This window comes from Archocentrus centrarchus, unplaced genomic scaffold, assembly GCF_007364275.1.
Source record: "Archocentrus centrarchus isolate MPI-CPG fArcCen1 unplaced genomic scaffold, fArcCen1 scaffold_100_ctg1, whole genome shotgun sequence".
NCBI lineage: Eukaryota > Metazoa > Chordata > Actinopteri > Cichliformes > Cichlidae > Archocentrus > Archocentrus centrarchus.
This window is the reverse complement of record NW_022060146.1, coordinates 126,920-152,220: the sequence shown is the minus strand read 5'-3', so window position 1 is coordinate 152,220 and position 25,301 is coordinate 126,920. Positions and strand designations below refer to the sequence as shown.

Below are 25,301 nucleotides of genomic sequence, written 5' to 3'. Positions count from 1 at the left end.
AGATGCTAACATCTACAAAAAAGTCTCTTGGACCGATAGCCGAAACCCAACAGGAAGTCAGCCACGTTCACTTTAAAGTGTCATTTTTGCAGCATTTTTCGCCTTTTCAGGCCTTTTTGCCTCAACTCCTCCTAGGGCATTTGACCCAGTGAGACCAAAATGGCTCCAGATCATCTACACAAGTAGCCCATCAAAAGTTATTCAGGGTTTTGTAGAATATTGAACGGTGTTGCCGTAGCAACCCTCTGAATTTGGACTTTTTTTCCATTTCAGGCCCAGATAGGTTCTAAACATCAGCCCCAGGGCAGTGCTTGGTCTGTGTACCTGAAATCGTGCATGCTGAAGTAACATCCTAAGACGTACAAAAAAGTCTCTTGGACCGATAGCCGAAATCCAACAGGAAGCCTGACATGTTCTAATTAAGGTGTCATTTTTGCAGCATTTTTCACATTTTTCAGGCCTGCTATTTGAATCATCTTCTACTACAGCTTTTCATCCAGTCACACCAAAATGGCTCCAGATCATCTACACAAGTAGCCCATCAAAAGATATTCATGGTTTTGTAGAATATTGAACGGTGTTGCCGTAGCAACCCTCTAAATGTGGGATTTTACTCATATACCACAGTGCACCAAATTGTTACATCTCTGACATACATTGTCCGATCTGCCTCAAACTTCACAGGCTTAATGGGAGGGTAAGGGAGCCTGGACACACCCCTCTATCAGCTTTGTTTCACACTCATAACGCCACCTAGTGGCAACAGGAAATCAGTAGGACACTGATACTCATCATCCTATGGTCATTACAGTTTCATTGATGGCTGCAGGCATTACATAGAGCATTGTGACATATTAATTAGTGGGCACTCACCGACGCCACCTAGTGGAAGCGGGAGACGATCGACGCGAAGTACGGCTAGCCTGCTGAGCCGTCAGCAGCCGGGTGAGCCAGCTACTCTCTCGTCTGCGAGAACCTCCGAGCGCGGTTCGGCTGGAGCGTGCCACGGGTCGACGCGCGGCTTGGCTGGAGCGCGCCAGGGGTCGACGCGCGCCGGGTGCGAGGGCCCGCTCATCGCCGCTTGCGGCTTTAATTATTATTATTTTTTTTTTTTTTTTTTTATTATTCAGGCAAATGAATTGGCTTTTTGGGGGCTTTATCATATTCAAAAACTCATGAAACTTTGCACATGCGTCACACCTGGTGAAAATTTAAGTATTTTAATGGGCTCGGGCAAGGGCGCGCCCAAATGGCTCGCTAGCGCCCCCTAAACTGGAGCCCCACCGCTGTGTTTCACGTACATGAATGAAACTTCATACACATGTATATCATGTCCAGGCGCACAAAAAATCCTCTTGGAGCCATGCCCTAAACCCAACAGGAAGGCCGCCATTTTGAATTAATTATGCAAATTTGGCGATTTGCAGCCCTCACACTTTTTCTAATAACTCAGAGGTTTTAGACGTTATCATCTTCATATTTGGTTTGTCTAACCTACACCCCCAGGGGAATCTAAATCTCGAAAATGGTGAGTTTTTGCCAAGGGGGAGGGGTCCTTATGCCCCTTTGAACTTTGATCATTCGCCATGAAATTTTGATTGCCTCTCATTCATACCTACATGATCCAATGTGCATCAAACTTCTCCAGTAGGATGAGGGTGCCCCCCTGAACACATACATATGACAATATTTAATATCAGTCGCAGCGCCACCTAGTGGGAACAGGAAATGTCATATTTTACACTTGGAGGTCCAGCTCCAAGGTGGTTTAGCAGAACCATCTCAAATTTCACCTGGAAAGCCTTAAGAAGTTGGACTTACTGTGTTTTCAAAACTGTGAGTTTTTGACAAAAGGGCGTGACCCTTATGGGACGGCAAAGTTCGATGATTCGCCATGAACACAAAAATGGCTGTAACTCAAAGCCAACTTGCCCAATCTGGCTCAAACTTCAGTGGTGTGATAAGCATGCTGCCCTGAACACACTCATATGCATAAAGTCCATAAACGTTAGAGCGCCGCCTAGTGGCAGCTCGGAATATCTTAAAATAGCAAGTTTTTTGAGTAGCCCCGGAGCTACGTTTTATCTACATGTATGAAAATGTACATGCTCATGTAACATACTAAGACGTACAAAAAAGTCTCTTGGACCCATACCCTAAACCCTACAGGAAGTCGGCCATCTTCAATTGAAGGTGTCAATTTTTGCGATTTCCACGCCTGCTATTTGAACGAACTTGTCCTAGGGCATTTCACCCAGTGACACCAAATTGGCTCCAGATCATCTACACAAGTAGCCCATCAAAAGTTATTCAGGGTTTTGTAGAATATTGAACGGTGTTGCCATAGCAACCCTCTGAATTTGGACTTTTTTCAATTTCAAATTCACAGAGATTCTAAACATCAGCCCCTGGGCTGTGCTTTCTCTATGTACCTGAAAATGTGCCTGCTGATGTAAAATGCTAAGATCTACAAAAAAGTCTCTTGGACCGATAGCCGAAACACAACAGGAAGTCAGCCACGTTCACTTTAAAGTGTCATTTTTGCAGCATTTTTCGCCTTTTCCAGGGCTTTTTGCCTCAACTCCTCCTAGGGCATTTGACCCAGTGAGACCAAAATGGCTCCAGATCATCCACACAAGTAGCCCATCAAAAGATATTCATGGTTTTGTAGAATATTGAACGGTGTTGCCGTAGCAACCCTCTGAATTTGGACTTTTTTTCCATTTCAGGCCCAGATAGGTTCTAAACATCAGCCCCAGGGCAGTGCTTGGTCTGTGTACCTGAAATCGTGCATGCTGAAGTAACATCCTAAGACGTACAAAAAAGTCTCTTGGACCGATAGCCGAAATCCAACAGGAAGCCTGACATGTTCTAATTAAGGTGTCATTTTTGCAGCATTTTTCACATTTTTCAGGCCTGCTATTTGAATCATCTTCTACTACAGCTTTTCATCCAGTCACACCAAAATGGCTCCAGATCATCTACACAAGTAGCCCATCAAAAGATATTCATGGTTTTGTAGAATATTGAACGGCTGTTGCCGTAGCAACCCTCTAATTGTGGGATTTTACTCATATACCACAGTGCACCAAATTGTTACATCTCTGACATACATTGTCCGATGTGCCTCAAACTTCACAGGCTTAATGGGAGGGTAAGGGAGACTGGACACACCCCTCTATCAGCTTTGTTTCACACTCATAACGCCACCTAGTGGCAACAGGAAATCAGTAGGACACTGATACTCATCATCCTATGGTCATTACAGTTTCATTGATGGCTGCAGGCATTACATAGAGCATTGTGACATATTAATTAGTGGGCACTCACCGACGCCACCTAGTGGGAGCGGGAGACGATCGACGCGAAGTACGGCTAGCCTGCTGAGCCGTCAGCAGCCGGGTGAGCCAGCTACTCTCTCGTCTGCGAGAACCTCCGAGCGCGGTTCGGCTGGAGCGTGCCACGGGTCGACGCGCGGCTTGGCTGGAGCGCGCCAGGGGTCGACGCGCGCCGGGTGCGAGGGCCCGCTCATCGCCGCTTGCGGCTTTAATTATTATTATTATTCAGGCAAATGAATTGGCTTTTTGGGGGCTTTATCATATTCAAAAACTCATGAAACTTTGCACATGCGTCACACCTGGTGAAAATTTAAGTATTTTAATGGGCTCGGGCAAGGGCGCGCCCAAATGGCTCGCTAGCGCCCCCTAAACTGGAGCCCCACCGCTGTGTTTCACGTACATGAATGAAACTTCATACACATGTATATCATGTCCAGGCGCACAAAAAATCCTCTTGGAGCCATGCCCTAAACCCAACAGGAAGTCCGCCATTTTGAATTAATTATGCAAATTTGGCGATTTGCAGCCCTCACACTTTTTCTAATAACTCAGAGGTTTTAGACGTTATCATCTTCATATTTGGTTTGTCTAACCTACACCCCCAGGGGAATCTAAATCTCGAAAATGGTGAGTTTTTGCCAAGGGGGAGGGGTCCTTATGCCCCTTTGAACTTTGATCATTCGCCATGAAATTTTGATTGCCTCTCATTCATACCTACATGATCCAATGTGCATCAAACTTCTCCAGTAGGATGAGGGTGCCCCCCTGAACACATACATATGACAATATTTAATATCAGTCGCAGCGCCACCTAGTGGGAACAGGAAATGTCATATTTTACACTTGGAGGTCCAGCTCCAAGGTGGTTTAGCAGAACCATCTCAAATTTCACCTGGAAAGCCTTAAGAAGTTGGACTTACTGTGTTTTCAAAACTGTGACTTTTTGACAAAAGGGCGTGACCCTTATGGGACGGCAAAGTTCGATGATTCGCCATGAACACAAAAATGGCTGTAACTCAAAGCCAACTTGCCCAATCTGGCTCAAACTTCAGTGGTGTGATAAGCATGCTGCCCTGCACACACTCATATGCATAAAGTCCATAAACGTTAGAGCGCCGCCTAGTGGCAGCTCGGAATATCTTAAAATAGCAAGTTTTTTGAGTAGCCCCGGAGCTACGTTTTATCTACATGTATGAAAATGTACATGCTCATGTAACATACTAAGACGTACAAAAAAGTCTCTTGGACCCATACCCTAAACCCTACAGGAAGTCGGCCATCTTCAATTGAAGGTGTCAATTTTTGCGATTTCCACGCCTGCTATTTGAACGAACTTGTCCTAGGGCATTTCACCCAGTGACACCAAATTGGCTCCAGATCATCTACACAAGTAGCCCATCAAAAGTTATTCAGGGTTTTGTAGAATATTGAACGGTGTTGCCATGGCAACCCTCTGAATTTGGACTTTTTTCAATTTCAAATTCACAGAGATTCTAAACATCAGCCCCTGGGCTGTGCTTTCTCTATGTACCTGAAAATGTGCCTGCTGATGTAAGATGCTAACATCTACAAAAAAGTCTCTTGGACCGATAGCCGAAATCCAACAGGAAGTCAGCCACGTTCACTTTAAAGTGTCATTTTTGCAGCATTTTTCGCCTTTTTCAGGCCTTTTTGCCTCAACTCCTCCTAGGGCATTTCACCCAGTGACACCAAATTGGCTCCAGATCATCCACACAAGTAGCCCATCAAAAGATATTCATGGTTTTGTAGAATATTGAACGGTGTTGCCGTAGCAACCCTCTGAATTTGGACTTTTTTTCCATTTCAGGCCCAGATAGGTTCTAAACATCAGCCCCAGGGCAGTGCTTGGTCTGTGTACCTGAAATCGTGCATGCTGAAGTAACATCCTAAGACGTACAAAAAAGTCTCTTGGACCGATAGCCGAAATCCAACAGGAAGCCTCACATGTTCTAATTAAGGTGTCATTTTTGCAGCATTTTTCACATTTTTCAGGCCTGCTATTTGAATCATCTTCTACTACAGCTTTTCATCCAGTCACACCAAAATGGCTCCAGATCATCTACACAAGTAGCCCATCAAAAGATATTCATGGTTTTGTAGAATATTGAACGGTGTTGCCGTAGCAACCCTCTAAATGTGGGATTTTACTCATATACCACAGTGCACCAAATTGTTACATCTCTGACATACATTGTCCGATGTGCCTCAAACTTCACAGGCTTAATGGGAGGGTAAGGGAGACCGGACACACCCCTCTATCAGCTTTGTTTCACACTCATAACGCCACCTAGTGGCAACAGGAAATCAGTAGGACACTGATACTCATCATCCTATGGTCATTACAGTTTCATTGATGGCTGCAGGCATTACATAGAGCATTGTGACATATTAATTAGTGGGCACTCACCGACGCCACCTAGTGGAAGCGGGAGACGATCGACGCGAAGTACGGCTAGCCTGCTGAGCCGTCAGCAGCCGGGTGAGCCAGCTACTCTCTCGTCTGCGAGAACCTCCGAGCGCGGTTCGGCTGGAGCGTGCCACGGGTCGACGCGCGGCTTGGCTGGAGCGCGCCAGGGGTCGACGCGCGCCGGGTGCGAGGGCCCGCTCATCGCCGCTTGCGGCTTTAATTATTATTATTATTATTATTATTATTATTAGGGCCCGAGCACGAACTGTGCGAAGGCCCTATTGTAATTGCTTCGTTTATTATTATTTTTATTATTTTTTTTTTTTTTATTTTTTTTATTATTATTCAGGCAAATGAATTGGCTTTTTGGGGGCTTTATCATATTCAAAAACTCATGAAACTTTGCACATGCGTCACACCTGGTGAAAATTTAAGTATTTTAATGGGCTCGGGCAAGGGCGCGCCCAAATGGCTCGCTAGCGCCCCCTAAACTGGAGCCCCACCGCTGTGTTTCACGTACATGAATGAAACTTCATACACATGTATATCATGTCCAGGCGCACAAAAAATCCTCTTGGAGCCATGCCCTAAACCCAACAGGAAGTCCGCCATTTTGAATTAATTATGCAAATTTGGCGATTTGCAGCCCTCACACTTTTTCTAATAACTCAGAGGTTTTAGACGTTATCATCTTCATATTTGGTTTGTCTAACCTACACCCCCAGGGGAATCTAAATCTCGAAAATGGTGAGTTTTTGCCAAGGGGGAGGGGTCCTTATGCCCCTTTGAACTTTGATCATTCGCCATGAAATTTTGATTGCCTCTCATTCATACCTACATGATCCAATGTGCATCAAACTTCTCCAGTAGGATGAGGGTGCCCCCCTGAACACATACATATGACAATATTTAATATCAGTCGCAGCGCCACCTAGTGGGAACAGGAAATGTCATATTTTACACTTGGAGGTCCAGCTCCAAGGTGGTTTAGCAGAACCATCTCAAATTTCACCTGGAAAGCCTTAAGAAGTTGGACTTACTGTGTTTTCAAAACTGTGAGTTTTTGACAAAAGGGCGTGACCCTTATGGGACGGCAAAGTTCGATGATTCGCCATGAACACAAAAATGGCTGTAACTCAAAGCCAACTTGCCCAATCTGGCTCAAACTTCAGTGGTGTGATAAGCACCCTGTCCTGAACACACTGATATGCATAAAGTCCATAAACGTTAGAGCGCCGCCTAGTGGCAGCTCGGAATATCTTAAAATAGCAAGTTTTTTGAGTAGCCCCGGAGCTACGTTTTATCTACATGTATGAAAATGTACATGCTCATGTAACATACTAAGACGTACAAAAAAGTCTCTTGGACCCATACCCCAAACCCTACAGGAAGTCGGCCATCTTCAATTGAAGGTGTCAATTTTTGCGATTTCCACGCCTGCTATTTGAACGAACTTGTCCTAGGGCATTTCACCCACTGACACCAAATTGGCTCCAGATCATCTACACAAGTAGCCCATCAAAAGTTATTCATGGTTTTGTAGAATATTGAACGGTGTTTCCATGGCAACCCTCTGAATTTGGACTTTTTTCAATTTCAAATTCACAGATATTCTAAACATCAGCCCCTGGGCTGTGCTTTCTCTGTGTATCTGAAAATGTGCCTGCTGATGTAAGATGCTAACATCTACAAAAAAGTCTCTTGGACCGATAGCCGAAACCCAACAGGAAGTCAGCCACGTTCACTTTAAAGTGTCATTTTTGCAGCATTTTTCGCCTTTTTCAGGCCTTTTTGCCTCAACTCCTCCTAGGGCATTTGACCCAGTGACACCAAAATGGCTCCAGATCATCCACACAAGTAGCCCATCAAAAGATATTCATGGTTTTGTAGAATATTGAACGGTGTTGCCGTAGCAACCCTCTCAATTTGGACTTTTTTTCCATTTCAGGCCCAGATAGGTTCTAAACATCAGCCCCAGGGCAGTGCTTGGTCTGTGTACCTGAAATCGTGCATGCTGAAGTAACATCCTAAGACGTACAAAAAAGTCTCTTGGACCGATAGCCGAAATCCAACAGGAAGCCTGACATGTTCTAATTAAGGTGTCATTTTTGCAGCATTTTTCACATTTTTCAGGCCTGCTATTTGAATCATCTTCTACTACAGCTTTTCATCCAGTCACACCAAAATGGCTCCAGATCATCTACACAAGTAGCCCATCAAAAGATATTCATGGTTTTGTAGAATATTGAACGGTGTTGCCGTAGCAACCCTCTAAATGTGGGATTTTACTCATATACCACAGTGCACCAAATTGTTACATCTCTGACATACATTGTCCGATCTGCCTCAAACTTCACAGGCTTAATGGGAGGGTAAGGGAGACCGGACACACCCCTCTATCAGCTTTGTTTCACACTCATAACGCCACCTAGTGGCAACAGGAAATCAGTAGGACACTGATACTCATCATCCTATGGTCATTACAGTTTCATTGATGGCTGCAGGCATTACATAGAGCATTGTGACATATTAATTAGTGGGCACTCACCGACGCCACCTAGTGGAAGCGGGAGACGATCGACGCGAAGTACGGCTAGCCTGCTGAGCCGTCAGCAGCCGGGTGAGCCCGCTACTCTCTCGTCTGCGAGAACCTCCGAGCGCGGCTCGGCTGGAGCGTGCCAGGGGTCGACGCGCGGCTTGGCTGGAGCGCGCCAGGGGTCGACGCGCGCCGGGTGCGAGGGCCCGCTCATCGCCGCTTGCGGCTTTAATTATTATTATTATTATTATTATACACACTTACAGAACCTTCTTAGAGACTTTGATCACTGGCAGCAGCTTCAGCAGAGCCTCCTCTGAACCTGAATATTTCTTCAGATCAAACTCATTCAGATCTGGTTCTGATGACAGTAAGATGAAGACCAGAGCTGACCACTGGGCAGGAGACAGATTAACTAGGTTTCCTGAGCTAAGGTGGTGTTGGATCTCCTTCACTATAGAGTCATCATTCAGTTCATTCAGACAGTGGAACAGATTGATACTTTTCTCTGGAGAGAGATTCTCACTGATCTGCACTTTTATATACTTGATTATTTCCTGATCGGTCTCTGAACTGCTTTCTGTCTGTGTCAGCAGGCCTCGTAGGAGAGTCTGATTAGTCTGCAGTGAAAGACCCAGGAGGAACCGGAGGAACAAGTCCAGGTGTCCATTTGGACTCTCTAAGGCCTTGTCCACAGCACTCTGGTAGAAGTGTCTCACTGAAGGCTCTTCAGGGAGCACTGATGCTGTTTGTTCTTCTTCCAGCAGGTTGACACCAGAGTTGGTGAATGTCAGATGGACATGAAGAGCAGCCAGAAACTCCTGAACACTCAGATGGATGAAGCAGAACACCTTCTCCTGGTAGAGCCCTCTCTCTTCTTTAAAGATCTGTGTGAACACTCCTGAGTACACTGAGGCCTCTCTGATATTGATGCCACACTCTGTCAGCTCTGATTCATAGAAGATCAGGTTGCTCTTCTGCAGCTGCTCAAAAGCCAGTTTCCCCAGAGCCTCAATCATCTTCTTGCTCTCTGGACTCCAGTCTGGATCTGACTCAGCTCCTCCATCATATTTGATGTTCTTCATTTTGGTCTGAACCGCCAGGAAGTGGATGTACATCTCAGTCAGAGTCTGAGGCAGTTTTTCTTCCTTTCTGAGTTTTGATACATTTTCCAGAACTGTAGCAGTGATCCAGCAGAAGACTGGGATGTGACACATGATGTGGAGGCTTCGCAAACTTTTAATGTGGTCGATTATGTTGGTGGACTTTTCCTCATCTCTGAATCTCTTCCTGAAGTACATCTCCTTCTGTGGGTTATTGAACCCTCTGACCTCTGTAACCATGTCTACACACTCAGCAGGGATCTGATTGGCTGCTGCAGGTCGTGTGGTTATCCAGATGTGAGCAGAAGGAAGCAAATTCCCCCTGATGAGGTTTATCAGCAGCACATCCACTGATGTGGACTCTGTGACATCAGTCAGGATCTCAGTGTTGTGGAAGTCCAGAGGAAGTCGACACTCATCCAGACCATCAAAGATGAACACAACCTTGAGGCTGTCAAAGCTGTAGAGTCCTCCATGTTTAGTTTCAGTAAAGAAATGATGAACAAGTCCCACCAAACTGAACTTTTTATCCTTCAGCAGATTCAGCTCTCTGAAAGTGAATGGAAACATGAACTGGATGTCCTGGTTGGTTTTATCTTCAGCCCAGTCCAGAGTGAACTTCTGTGTTAGGAATGTTTTCCCGATGCCAGCGACTCCCTTTGTCAGCACTGTTCTGATTGGTTTATCTCTCTCCACTGTGGGTTTAAAGATGTCTTCACATTCAATTGATGTTTCTAGTCTGCCTCGTTTTCTGGAAAGTTCTTCTATCTGTCTGACCTCATGTTCATCATTGACTCCTTCAGTTCCTCCCTCTGTGATGTAGAGCTCTGTGTAGATCTGATTCAGAGCGACTGATTTTCCTGGTTTAGCGATCCCCTCAAACACACACTGGAACTTCTTCTTCAGGTTAGATTTAAATTGATACACACAAATTGGATCTCGGTTTTCTGCAGGAAAGCAGCAGAAATATGAATATCATAATTTCAAGAGAAAATATGACATTTTAATTTTCCATTTATTAAAAGAAATCTTACTGCTTTGCAGACGGTCAGCAAACTCATCCTGGTTCATTTTCCTCAGGAAGTTAACTGTGAGTTTCAGAAATGCCTCTTTGCTGCTTTTCCTCTGCTTCTCTTCCTCACTGTCCAACTCCTCCTCATCCTCCCTCTGACACTCTGAGGATTCTCGGTAATCTGGATTCAGAAAACTCTTCATCTTCTGCAGCTCATCTTTTACAAAAGTGATAATGTTCTCCTCCAGCCTCTGGAAAAGAATAAATGAATCAGATAAATCAGATCTACACTGTAATAATATCTTTTTGTTTTTTTACATATATTTTTCTGCTATCTGTTTAAAGAAAATATAATGTTAAAAGACTTACAGATATGTTGGTTTTTTTTCCAATAAAATTGTAGTAATAATTTTCCTTTACATTTTGGAGGGTGAATGTGGTAGTTATTAATGTACAAACATAGACTCCTAACATTATTTTATATTTCTCAAAAAAGAAATTGTGATAAGATATAAACAAGCAACATAAACATAACACAAACACAAATGGGCTCAGATTTGACTCTAGAATACTTTGGCATAAGGAGGAGGTCATTGTGGCTGCAAAATAAGCCCAAATCATCACCCTTTCATCAGCGTGCTGACAGCTGGTTTGAGGTGTGTTTGTTTTTGTCAAATGTGGCTCTCTGCATTATAGACAAACATCTCCAGTTTCGTCTTGTCTGGCCAAAGAACACTGATCCAGAGGTCTGGTGGTTTGTTCAGGTGCAATTTTGTAAAAGTTTGTTTTGTTTCTCTGACTGTTGCACAGTCTGACCTTCCCATGAGTTTGCTGGGACAACTACTTCTGAAACAATTGCAGGTGTCTTGAATGAATGATTTGGCGCTATATAAATAAAATTGAATTGAATTGAATTGAATGCTTTTCCCTTATCAATAATTTTCCTTACTGTATAATGATGGATTTCACAGTGTTTGAAAATCGTCTTATAAACCTTTCCAGATTGATGGGACAGACTTGAGCCTTTCACAGCTCATAGGGTGAAAAGTGGGGCTCACCCTGGAGCCATGACCAGTTTATCAAAATGGTTAAAGTCATATATCATAACAGCTAAGGGTGAGTAAACTGGGACTGAAGAAAAGTACACACATTGGTGTATTTAGGCTGGTGACCTTTAAGTAAAATAAATGGACATAAGATTTATAAAAAAAAAAAAAAATGCTATAGAAATAACTGAATATGTTTTTATGAAAATAGAAAATGGTGACTGTTATTTTCAAATAAATGTAATAATTTTACTTCAAGAAACTGGGTCCTTCATAAGTGTATGTTATAAACTGATTGGAAAAACCAAAAAAAGATGATTATTCTGTTATTTAAAAGAGGAACCACCAAATTGTGTTTGTGTGTATTTTATTATATTTTAGAGATTTTTTTTTTTTGATGGGGAAAATTAGATTAGATTAGATAAAACTTTATTAATGTGTTATTGTACTGTGGAAATTTACTAGAGAAGACTGTAATTAGACAATAATTGACTATTGAATTAAGTTTGTAATTTTGTGGTTATTTTACAGCAACTGTTGGACAACATTTGCTGTTGGATGTTTTAGATTTTCTGACACTCTGAAAGTGAAACATGAAGATGATAAAGAGGTTTTTCTGTACAGGTACAAACCATAAATATTTGGTCCAGATCAGTTTGTTGCTGCTGCTGATGCTGGAGACTCAAAACATCTGAGCTCTGCTGATCGACTCTGTGAAGACAGCAGGAAGAAACTGTAAACATTTTATACACAAACACAAGCTCAAGGTTTCTTCTTCTGTGGTGATCATCCTGATTAACACAAACACTGCTGTACTGTTGTTTTTAAAGGGAGCTTACTGCACTCATTTATAGGGTCATTTTTTGTTTTTACTTTTGGACTCTACTGTATCTGTGGGTCCACAGTGTGGTGGTTAACACAGTTTGAGCCCAGAAGGAGCGACAAACGTCTTTGGGGTTGTGTCAGAAAAGAGCATCCTGTATTTAAAAAAGAAAGTAGTGGGAAGTAACAAAGTGTTTGTACTTCATTACCTCCCCCGAGTAAACCTCTCTCAGTACTTTTGTATCTAATTAGTAAAATTATGGGATATCAGCACCGACATCTATCTATCACTGAGTGCCCATATTCATGTCCTGTTTTCAATGTAATATAATGAACTCATCTTTTAGGCAGGAAGTTGTGAAGGAAGGATGAAGTGAGAGGAAGACGAGTAAAAATGTGAAGATGAAAAGAGGAGTGAAAGTAGACAAGTTTAAATATCTGAGATCAACCATCCAAAGCAACAAACAGTGGACGAGAGAGGTGAAGGAGAGAGTGCAGATAGGATGGAGTGGGTGGAGTGTTGAGGGGATTTGTGACAGAAGGATGGCAACAAGGATGAAAGAGGAAGTTTACAAGATGGTAGTAACACCTGCTGTGATCTATGGTTTGGAGACGGTGGCTCTGACAGAAACACAGGAGGTGGAGTTCCTGTGTTGAAGAGTTGAAGATGTTCAGATTTTCCCTGTGAGTGACCAGAATGGAGAAGATTCAAAATGAGTGCATCAGAGGGAAGTTTGAACACAAAGTTAGAGGCAAAGCTGAGATGGTTTGGACATGTGCAGAGGAGGGATAGTGGATATATTGGACAAAGGATGTCAAATATGGAGCTGCCAGGGAAGAGGAAAAGAGGAAGACCACAGAAGAGATTCATGGATTCTGTGAATGAGGACATACAGTGGGCTGCTGTGACAGGAGGATGGTAGGGACAGGGTGTGATGGAGGAAGATGATCTGCTGTGGTGAGCCATAAAGGGAGCATCTTAAAGGTTTTAATTTTTCCTATGTAGAGAACCACTGGTGATTAATATCTCTTTTTTATAAAAGCTGGAATAAATTATTTCATGAGTTTATCTCTGCACAATCTACTTTTCAGACAATGTTGTTGTTTTTAACCGAATGTAGAAACATGAAGAGTTCAGATGCAAAACCCTCTAAATCTGCCCGACACTTTTCTTTTAAAAGAGTTTTTTTTTTTATTTTATCTGTGTCTTAAATTTTAGTCATTTCATTCACGGTCAATGGGAAGTGGTGTTTGGAGGCTTTTGATAACTCAGACTAGTCAGAGATGGTATTTAACGGGTTATGAGGCGACATGATTGATTGGGGTAAAGTACCTGTGGCAGTACTATTCAAGAGGCTTGATGGAAAGCTCTGGCGGGCCTCGAGTTGATGTTTCCTGCCCTGAAGCATTTGTGTCAGACTGAAACGTTCATGTAATATGAAGCTGGACTGAAAGTTTAGCTCTGCTTTTTAGTTTTTGTTTTCTTTTGACCTGGGCTCATTTTTTATTTTAAATAAATGGCATAAATGTTTGACTGCTGCACTGGGTATGGTTTACTTCTGAAGAAGCCTTTGGGATGAGACACGAAACGTCTTCAGGAAAAAGCTCCAGAGATTACTGATGGACAGTTGAACTGTTCAGCTGTGAGGTCATTTTAAAATGTCTTACTTCTCAACACCAGAACATTTTGATCCTTTAAAGTGGATCAAGAATTCCTTTGACTGATCACTGCTCAAAGACACACAGCTGGCTGCAGGTTCAGGTTCAGAGGAGTCTGGTCCCTCACTGATCCTGGTAGACAAAGAGACCATAACAGAGAGAAATGAACTTCTTAGTCTTCAGCTGTGAGTACTGGACAAACTCAGAGCTGTCACCACAATAACAATACTGCAAGCCTCTGAAGGCTGAAGCTCTTCTGCTCTCTTTAGTCTTTTTTTTCATTTCCATTAACACAGATAAAAAATAATAATCATAAAGTGACCACAGCAGCTGCTACTTACTGTACAGCCTTTGAGATGGGTTGGCTGCACTGTGTAACACATTTTTTTCTGAAGTGTTTTTTTATTCGTTGCTTATGGCTCAAAGTTATAAACAGGAAAATGTTTATTTTTTCAAACTTTGATTTTGTGATTAAATACAAATTTCATTATAAATCATGCAGGAACTGCACTGTGGGAAGAATTAATATTGGATGATAAATGTATTGTGAGGTGGAGCAGAGCCTCACAGTCTCAGGTAGAAGCAGAGAATGAATATCCACATCTATCATCACTCACTGCTCATATTCATATCATGTTTGGATTTAATACAATGACTTCATCTATAAGATAAAAATATTTCTTCTTCCAGTTTTACTTTAAGCCACCATTTTAATAAATGACAGCACTCTGGTCAGTTTTCCTCGTGAAGCTCTTAAAGCTGAGCAGTGGGAGGTCAGCTGTAATGACAGCTGTAAGATACCTTTAACATTCAGTTAACTCTTACTTCTCAGCAGCAGACACATTTCTTCTTTTAAGGTCAGCGGCTTCTTCCTGTGGATAGTTTTGCTTCCTTGTAGACACAGAGCTGAGTCCAGGTTCAGCTTCAGGAGAGTCTGCTCTGGGAAGGGAGGAAAAGCACAAGTTAGAGAAACATGTCTACAATTTTATTTTTACTCTTCAGGTGAAACATATGCTGGACAGACTGAACATCTACAGCAAATAGAAAACAGTGAACCTATAAAGTTTGAAGCTCTTCATACTGAATGATTTCTAGTGTTAAGCTGCCACATTCTGTGCTGTAAATGTTTGATTTCTGATGTCTCAGAAAATTTTCCTGCTTTTCTTTGACTTTATTAAATTCACAGTCTGAGTCAGATTTTCTTTATTTTCTTCTCTTTGATGAGATGGTCTCTGATCATGTTGGCTGAATGTCTTAAAGCTGTCATCTTCATCTCCATGAGTCACACTAACATGCTGTCTGACAGAGAGCTGCAGTTTGGTGTAATCAGTGATGACAGAGAGAACAGAGGTGTTGTAGAGTTATTGAGTGTCTTTGTGTTTGCAGAGTTAATGTGAGCTTTTGAGTGTGATACCTTTCCATGTTGGTCCAAACCTGCAGTCACCTGATGAGAAACCTGAGAATCAAACACAGATTATAATTTGGTTTTCTTTCTGTTTATTGGGATCTTTGATTGCTGTGAAGGCAGTGACCTGTTTAATATTCTAGTCAGGCCCGGATTAAGGTGGGTCTGGGCCCCGGGGCAAGGAGATTGCAAGGCCCCCCCCCCCCCCCCCCTCCCGCTTCGAGCCCATACCAACCCCCCCCCCCCCCCCCCCCCCCCCCCCGACACACACTCCCCTACAAAAGTCTCTTTCTGCTCTTCCTTCGTGCAAAATCATCTACCAACTCATCAAAGTTCAGCTGTTGCACAAACTGTGGTTCAATTGCAAGAAGTGAGAGGGAGTTCAGACGATTTTGGGTCATTTTCATCCTGAGCTCATTTTTTATTCGAGCCATTCTGGAGAATGACCGTTCCCCTTCACAGTTTGTAATTGGCAGAGTCAAGAACAGTCGAAGTGCGATGTAAAGACTTGGAAAAGTGGACTGCAAATCCAAATTTACCACGGTCTTTAGCATTGTATTTGGGCATCTTTGTTCTTTTGGAATGAATGATTTGAATTGAACAAGTTCATCTGCCAGGCTCATGGTTAGATCAGTGGGATATGCTGCAGCAAGTGCTTCGGCCCTTGAAGTGAGCTCACTGATTGACATATTATCAGGCATGAAAAGAACATGAAAAAGATTGGTCAAGTGTGTGTATGCAGTTAACCGATGGTCAAGACAGGACACAAGCTTGTCAATTAGAACATTGAACGTTTCAATTCGAAACTTTTCTTTTCCACCTAATTTAACATCTGGCTCTGCACTTTCATCAGCCATATGTTTGCGCTTCTTTGTGCGCTGGAGATCATGTCTGTAGTCTTGGGAGACTGAATCAGTAACACTTAAGGCTGATCTTTCAAAATGGGCAAAATTGTCTCTCTGTGCTGCCACAAAATCACAAAGAGAACTGAGAAGCTGTGTTGCCGTATTTATGTTGATGTTAGGCTTCTGTAACTGCAGGCTTGTGGCTTGGAACCGCTGCAGTATTGTATCCCAAAAGTATGCCATGACAGCTATCTCTAGGGTGTCCAGCTTGCCACAAAGTGCAGAGGCCTCACTTCTAGTGTCACGTTTCTCCTGTGGATCTTTGGAAATATTGTTCAGTGAATCTCTCAGTTGTGCATAATATTTCCACAGAGCATTTGTTGATTCAGCTCTTGCACTCCAGCGAGTGCCTGACAAGGACTTCAGTGTGAGTTTCACATTTGTATTTCTGAAAACCTTTCCCCACCTGTGTGTTGAAGAGGCACAAAATGTGTACAAAGATTGCAGGAAGTCAAAGAAACGCCCAGCTTCTGGGCTACTGTCAACAGCATTGACACCAACTAAATTCAATGAATGCGCAGCACAGGGGACATAACAAATCAATGGGTTTATGCGTTTCAGATGAGCTTGAACTCCATTGTACTTTCCTGACATATTACTTGCATTGTCGTAAGACTGGCCACGACAGTTACTTATGTCTAGGCCCAGGTTCTCCACCATTGCAACAACACACTCAGCCAAATTGCTCCCGCTATGATTCTCAATAGGCTCGAAACCCAGAAACCACTCAACAACGTCTCCCCCAGCTTCAACAAATCTGAAAATAAAAGTGAGTTGGTCCACATGTGCAAGATCGAGAGTGGAGTCAACGATAACAGAAAAGTATTTGGCCTCTTTTATCTCACTGATAATCGCTTCCTTTGTTCTTTCTCCCATTAAGTGGATAAATTCCCCACAGATTGTGGATGAGAGATAGGACACAGAGCCTTTGCCCTTGCCTCCAAACCTTTGGAGATGGTCAGCTAGAAAAGGGTCAAATTTGGCCAACAGTTCGATAATGCCTAAGAAATTACCATTGTGAGGTGATCCAAACTGCTCGTCATCACCCCTGAACGCAAGGCCCCTCTCTCCCAAAAACTGAATTACAGCAACAACTCTTCTCAAAACGTCCCGCCAGTATTGCCTTTCTGCATCAATTTGTTTCATAAGATCAGAATCAATTCTTCCTGTGTCTTTGGAACGACTGTGTAATGCTAACATGCAAGCCCTATGCTCCTCATTCCTCTCATGCTCACCGATACGCTCAGAATGTTTCCAATCAGAAAACCCATTGACAAATGCATTGCACTTACTTGAGAACAGTTTGCAAGCAAAACAATAAATGCAACCAGAGGAAGGTGAGTAAAGGAGCCACTGCCTTTCCACAGACTGACCATTAGGTAGACAGCATTTGACTAAGGAATTTGTGAAACTCCTAGTGCCACCCCCCATGGTCATATCTCTAATTGAGGCAGGGTACTTTTCACTCCGATTTTGAAAAGCAACTGCTCCTCTACTAACCAGAATCGACTTAGCCTGTTCAGTAATGGCATTTGGCCACAAAGCAGGGTCATTAACGGTTTCACACCAGGAGTTTGAGGTCCTAGCTGCTAATGGGATACTGGTCTCAGTGTACTCCTCCTGGTCTGACAGTGAGTCTGCTGTTGTAAGAGTACACAAGTCTGGAATGGCTGTGGTATTTGAGCATGAAGCAGAAGATCCATGACTGGAGATGGTGTCCCCAGCTTCTGGGTGGAAACTGAGCTCTGTGTGTGGCCCTGAAGCCTGAGCCTGAGAGGCCAGGTCTACACCGGATTGGATCTGTGTGGGCTCCGGCATGATCAAATCAGTGGTGCTCTCTACACTGCTGCAACTCGGACCACTGATGACATTATCAACATTGGTATCAACATTGGAATCCTTTGGCTTATCAAAAAAGCCAGAAATCGAAGGCACATTTTTTAAGAAGTCAGCCTGTTTTGCCTCTCTGTTTTTTTTGGCTCTTCGCTTTGAAGTGCCACTTTTTTGTTTGCAATCCATAGGCCTACTATTAATGACAGTTGCAAAAAAAACTAAAAAAAAAAACAAGACAAACAAAAAACCAAGTCGCCACTGGCTCTGTGAAAAGTCACTTGATGACAACACGATATATGATTAAGGGCAGAAGCTAGATAAAGGTAATATCTCAACCGTGTAAGACTTCCTAAGACAGAACAGAATATGATGAAATGATTAAAATGGGAAAAAGTCGCTTATCAGCTTTTTAGTTATTAAAGATGGCCAAAAGTTGCAGTGTGAAGCTTAAAGGCAGAAAGTAGCTGTTGTTTACATATCAAAACTAATAGGCAATGTTGCTAAATTCACTAAATGAAGTTGCCAGAGAATGGCCAAATACAATACAACACTCCTTAAAGTTCGGAAGGTGTTATATTTAAACACGAAATACACTAGCCTTTTAAGGTAGGCTTTTAACCTTTAAAGGTGTAATGTGATATGCGTATAATGTGATATATTATAATGTGATATAGTACACAATAATAAAATATAAATGTATACAAGCTTTTAAAAAGGCTGTTGAATATTAAACTACATATGATGATATAGTATGATATAATATAATACAATATAATATAAATGTATACAAGCCTTTAAAAAGGCTGTTGAATATTAAACTATACGTATAATGATATAGTATAGCTTAATATAATATGATACAAATGAATGCAAGCCTTTAAAAAGGCTGTTGATTATTACAACTAAACAAGTGATGTTGCACAGGTTGAATGCAAAGCAATTTGTCAAGCAGTAAGCCAAGGTCAAGTTCTGAGTGAACAGAAGTGATGCAGGGGGTTATATATATAGAGACAGAGCCAAAGTCTCCGCCCCTTCTTTCAGTCCACTACTTGTGGCCAATTCAGCGACTTTTGATGGTCCCTGGCGACTAAAAATGTCGTGTAGCGCCTTTGGCAACTTTTTGGTCAGCTGATGACTCAACTCATCTTTTCAGTGGCATTGTCCGTTGATTCTCGCTATCCCGACATGCCGCTATTCCGACAACTAATGTAATAAATATTTGCCTTTACTGACGGTTAGGGTTAGGAATAGTTTTAGGGTAAGGCATATGCCTTTATTGACGGTTAAGGTTAGGAATAGTTTTGGGTTAGGCACATTTAATTAAACAGTGTGTCAGTAATAAACAAAACCAAAACATACCGCTATGCAGACAATAGAAATCAATGGCAATAGCGACATGCACCCGGCATAGTCATTGTTTTTCAGCATAAATGTAACTCTGTGCTGCTATCAGAAGTGTTTCTCATGGTGAAATAGTGCTGCAGATTAGCTCTAATCTTTAAAAATTGCTAGCATTGCCCTTTTGCATTATGAACGCAGCCATGCATGCACGTTTTCTAGAGATGAGCGTTGTGTATGACGCTTTGCCGTCATATGTCACGTCATGACGTCATGAGAGCCAATAGTGACTTTCTGTGATTTCCACAGGAAAATCCATATTGGACATCCAAATTTGTTCATATGGACATATGCAAGCGAAATCTGCAAAGTTGAGAGGTACAAAACCTTGTGTTCTTAAGGTGAATATCTACTGGTGTATTACTCTCCCCGAAGAGAACTAATAGGTTATAATGACAAGTGAATCACCATGTCATTTTGTGTGCAAACAATATTGTGCAGGAGCGAAATCACTTCCCACAGAATATAGATACAATTTCTGCTAGCTCTCTACTGGGGCCAGCGTTAGGCCCAGGATATGCGGTGGTCACAAAGTGACAGTGTTGCTAGGTCTAGTAACTTGTGCGCATCTCTAGCGATAAAAGAAACCATCTATTGACTTTGGCGATTTTATGGCGAATCTGGCTACTTGTCTTTTAAGTGACAAAAGCATTATTTTTCAACACAACTGTAGCCCTGCGCCACTGTCAGAAGCCATTCTAATGGAGAAATAGGGCAGCAGATTAGCTCTGATCTGTAAAAAGCTGCTAGCACTGCCTTGGTTAGCAATACCTATTCCGACATCCCGCTATGTCGACATGTCGCTATTCCGACACTTCTTCACTGATGGTTAAGGTTAGGAATAGTTTTGGGTTAGGCACATATCGCTATGCCGACAATAGACATCAATTGTCGGCATAGCAGCATGTCGCAATAGCAACATGAATCCCACTGCCTTCTTGTAGGATAGTCGTAGCCGTGCACCCGTTATAACGCTGTGACATTATACATAATGTCATGACTTTATCTGGCGACTTCTAGCGACTTTTGAGAGAGTCAATAACAACTTTCTGTGATTTTCTTAACAATACTGAGTCCACTGGAAAATCGACATTGGAAATCCAAATTTGTTCACTGAAAAAATACAGTTGCTCTTTCAATGACATAAGTCTTTAAGTACAATATAATTTATTCCAATACAATTATAATATTATGTAAATGTCTATGAGATTTTTAAACAAATTGTTGGTGGCTAAATCTGATATGTGAGATATTAATAAAATAATATTGATAGAAGTTTCGATAAATGGATTTAAGAATATTAGATTCAATTTTCACTTAACTGTGGGACATATGGAAGCGTAATCTACAAAGTGAAATGGTACAAAACCTGGTGTTCCGAAGGTGAATGTCTACTTGTCTATTACTCTCCCCGAAGACAACTAATAGGTATCATGACAAGTGAATCACCATCGAAATCACTTCCCACAGAAAATAGATACAAGTTCTACTAGCTCTCTACTGGGGCCAGCGTTAGGCCCAGGATACATTGTGGTCACGAAGCAGGTGTTGTCAATTGAGAAACTTTGCCGTTAGATTTAGTGACTTGTGGGGGTTACACCTCTCCATTACGAAACCCCGCTACTCCGAAACCCGAAACCCGAAGGGGGTGCATATCCCTACCCCCTTACCCTAACCCTAACCCCGTTCGGAGTGGCGGGGTTTTGGAAAGGAAAAACGTCCGCACTTGTGGGCGTCCCTAGCGACAAAAAAACATTTAGCAACTTTCGCAACCTTTTGGTGAATCTGGCTGCTCGTCTTTAAAGTGACAAAAATCATTGTTCTCAACATAACTGTAGCTTTGCGCCGCTGTCAGAAGCATTTCTAATGGTGAATCAGTGCTGCAGATTAGCTCTGATCTGTAAAAATCCGCTAGCACTGTCTTCTTCTACTACAGACATAACCGTCCCCACACGTTTTCTAGAGATTGGCATTGCGTGCATGGTGCTGTGACATCATACGTAATGTCATGATGTCATCTGGTGACTTTAAGCGACTTTTCAGAGAGCCAATTGCGACTTTCTGTGATTTTTAGCAGGACTGAGTCCACTGGAAAATCCATATTGGTTTTTCTCTTACAATGGCTGCCGTTCCTCATGGCCCAGGGATCCTCTGGTTGTCGTCCCCCATGCCCCAGGGGCCCTCTGGTTGCCATACATCATGGCTCAGGGGCCCTCTGGTTGCCATATTCTGTGGCCCAGGGACCCTTTGGTTTTCGTACTGTATGGCCCAGGGACCATCTGGTTGCCATATCCTGTAGCCCAGGGGCCCTTTGATTGCTGTCCCCCTAGGCGCTCTAGTCGCCGTACCGCATAGCCCAGGGGCCCTTTGATTGCCGTTTCCTGTGGCCCAGGGGCCCTCCATCCATCCATCCATTTTCTTCCGCTTATCCGGGGCCGGGTCGCGGGGGCAGAAGCCTAAGCAGAGAAGCCCAAGCTTCCCTCTCCCCAGCCACCTCCTCCAGCTCATCAGAGGTGGGAAGTAACGAAGTACAAATACTTCGTAACTGTACTTAAGTAGATTTTTTAGGTATCTGTACTTTACTTGAGTATTTATTTTTCTGAGTACTTTTTACTTTTACTCCCTACATTTTTACACAAGTATCGGTACTTTCTACTTCTTACATTTTCAAAACAGACTCGTTACTTTTTAACACGTCAGGGAGAAGTTTGCGTTTCCGGTCAGTGCGCCGTCAGTCATCAAGCGATCTGAGCCTAAACGGAGGAATATTAACATATAAGAGACAATCGTACTGGCGTATCCTCCATCACCGGGGCTTATCGGGTACAAAGGGATTAAATACACAAACCCAGATAATTAATGTCTCATTTTTAGCGCTATAATCAGGGGTTAAAGCGGGCCGGACCGAATCCGTAAGTTATGCTCGCGGGACATAAACAGCTTAGCTAGCGCTACTGAAGAGGAGCGAGCATAAAGGGAGTAACGTGTGGCAGGTAAATGCAACGTTTTTAAATGCTCAACAAATATCAGCAAACACACAAAGTGTGTGCAGTTTGTCACACAGTGTGTCTGCTAGCTAAAAGAAGAGCTGCTGCATTTCAGGGAGAGCAAAGAGAGAGAAGTTCACTCAGAGATGGAGAAAGAGGACAGGAGAGGAAGAAGAGAGGTTAGAATTAAAGGTAAGGACTGGAAAATAAACTGAAGTATGCTGACTTTGTGTTATTCAAAGATTGTATGAAAATACTGCAGTTTAGTACATAATAAAGGGTTAGCTTGTTGTACTGTATTTACAGTAAAGCTCTGTGTTGGTGCACTTTGTGTTCATGGTCAGAGTTACAGGTTACATCAGTGCAGCAGAGATGAGTTTGAATCAAAGCTGCTGATGCTGAGATTCATTCACTGAATCCAACATTTCTACAGCCTGTATGCTGTCAGTGTAGGGGATGGAGATCAGCTCAGATAGCTGTGAAATACTGGGTTACATCTTTGTGAGTTCAGTTCATCCACACAGAGCAGTAAACCTCAGAGCAGCAGCAGCAGGTCAGCTGATCACAGCCTGCACACCAACATCATTTACTGGAGCTACAATAGAAAGCTGTGGTTCTTCTCCCCATGCAGAGTCACTACAGCTGATCTTAGTGTTCCTCCACCTTCTGAATCCCACTGTAACCCCTGAGTATCCTCATGTTTGTGTTTAGGTGGAGGCACAGTCACCCTCTGCTATGGAGGACACAGAGAACAGAGCTGTGTTTAAATTCCCTTTCACAGTTTGTGATTCAAGCTGAGAGCATTCATTAGAATTAAAATTTAGATTGGAATAACGTTTGTGTTCTCATGTATTATTTTATATTATTACAATAATATATAATAAGTTCAGTTCAGTTAGCTTTACACAAAAATAGCAGGTAGAAACGTCCTCCAAAGAGCTACTTTTACTTTCTTACTTTGAGTAAATTTCAGAGCCTGTACTTTTTTACTTTTACTTAAGTAAAGAACTTGAACCAGTACTTCGACTTTTACCAAAGTATTTTTTAACACAAGTACTTGTACTTCTACTTAAGTACAGAATGTCAGTACTTTTGCCACCTCTGCAGCTCATCCGGAGGGACCCCAAGGCGTTCCCAGGCCAGCCGAGATACATAATCTCTCCAGCGTGTCCTGGGTCTACCAGGGGCCCTATGGTTGCCATATCCCGTGGCTCAGGGGCCCTTTGATAGCCGTCCCCCGTGGCCCAGGGGCCCTCTGATTGCCGTCCCCCGTGGCCCAGGGGCCCTCTGGTTGCCATATCCCGTGGTTCAGGGGCCCTTTGCCATCCCCCGTGGCCCAGGGGCCCTCTGATTGCCGTCATCCGTGGCCTAGGGGCCCTCTGGTTGCTGTACGACATGGCCCAGGGGCCCTCTGGTTCCTATGTCCTGTGGCCGAGGGCCCTCTGACTGCTGTCACTCCCCCCAGCCCATTTCAGTTAACCCTTATAGACTAAAGAAGTATAGGAAGAAGATCCTAGAATAGAGGGCTCTATCGCAATCAGCATCGACATCGGTATCTGGATTGTTGTTGGCCTCCCCCTGGGCCCCCTGGATCCATGGGCCCCGGGGCGCCAGCCCCACTCGCCCGGTCGGTAATACGGCCCTGATTCTAGTGTTATATTTTCCTTAAAGCGTTCATTATTTGTCAGCTTGTGTCTGAACATCAACAACCCAGCAAACAATCAGTTTGTTTGTGATGAAGTGAAACATGAGAGACTATTTTATCATCAGCGTGAAATCACATCAAAGCTTCACTTACTCGACTTCCTCCTGATCGCCGTCACTCTGCAGCTCTGTGCTGTCTGCAGCAGGTGGCGCTGTTTCTGCCCTTTTTCTATTTAGGTCCCTTCATCAGTTTGAGCTTGAAGAGTGTGAGTCTGTATTTAGGTGAAAATAACACAAAGACACTTTTCAGTGTTTAAACTAAAACATGATGATCATGAAGTCTCTGCTCGTTCTGAACTGCCCACAACATGTTTCAGTGAAGTTTGTCTCTGTGAAAAGAAGCTGGACGTTTCCTTCAAATCAAATGAAACTTGTTGCTCTAAAACTGAGTGGACATGCAACTTTCAGGATGTTGAAAACACAGAGCAGAATTCACAGCTTGTAACTTCTGTGTTGTTGTTTTTAGGTTAATAACACAGAAACTGGTTCAGCTCAGGTTGATCCCCATCAGGTCTGTTTTTGATCTATAAATCCATTAATATCCACCATTTCTTCTGATCATAGCTGTGTGCTTCATAGAGTCATAAATTTAGACTCATACATAAACAAACTGCATACCTGTGCTGTTTGTTAAACAGGTTTTAGGTGTTTTACAGAACTTTGTATTAAAAAATTCAAAATATTAAAATGATTTTAAAGTAAAACAAATGTGACCAATGAGCTGAAATAAAGTAAAGTGACTAAAGACTAAAAAAAGAAACTGCATGTAAAGTTAATTCTTGTTATTCTGTGTACACATCATAACTCAGATAACACATCATAACTTCTTTGATCTCATCATCATGCTAACATTAATAATCAGCCTCTACTTCAACCATTTCAGCTTTTCTTTCCAATCTTTAACTCTCCAAAGAGGAACTTCCTCACCGACTGTTTGTAACCACTGCAGGATTCACAGGAACGTCTTCATCAATAAATTAATGAAGAATTATTTTTACCAAACTAAATGAGAAATAATTTCCATCTGCACATTCAATAATAACAGAAATGTTTCTGTAATGAAAATAATTTAAAGCTCACCAAATGTCCACCATGAATCTGCTTCACTCTGAACTTCACTTCCCT

At 42.6% G+C, this 25,301-nt stretch overlaps 2 protein-coding genes across 2 annotated transcripts in view; both read right to left on the bottom strand.

Annotated features, from left to right (window-relative positions):
- LOC115775285 (ribonuclease inhibitor-like) overlaps window positions 1-8,619 on the bottom strand; it is a 25,571-nt gene extending 16,952 nt beyond the window's left edge. The window contains exon 1 of the mRNA XM_030722842.1: window positions 8,572-8,619. The gene's annotated coding sequence lies outside the window, so the exon portion shown is untranslated. The remainder of the gene's footprint in view (window positions 1-8,571) is intronic.
- Window positions 8,563-25,301, bottom strand: LOC115775279 (NLR family CARD domain-containing protein 3-like). The gene is made up of 8 exons (XM_030722839.1): window positions 25,257-25,301; window positions 24,271-24,388; window positions 15,359-15,400; window positions 14,770-14,883; window positions 13,954-14,076; window positions 12,096-12,174; window positions 10,440-10,668; window positions 8,563-10,352 (listed from the first exon to the last, which is right to left on the bottom strand). The coding sequence occupies exons 3-8, from the start codon at window positions 15,364-15,366 to the stop codon at window positions 8,563-8,565; spliced, it is 2,343 nt and encodes a 780-aa protein (XP_030578699.1). The 5' UTR covers window positions 15,367-15,400; window positions 24,271-24,388; window positions 25,257-25,301.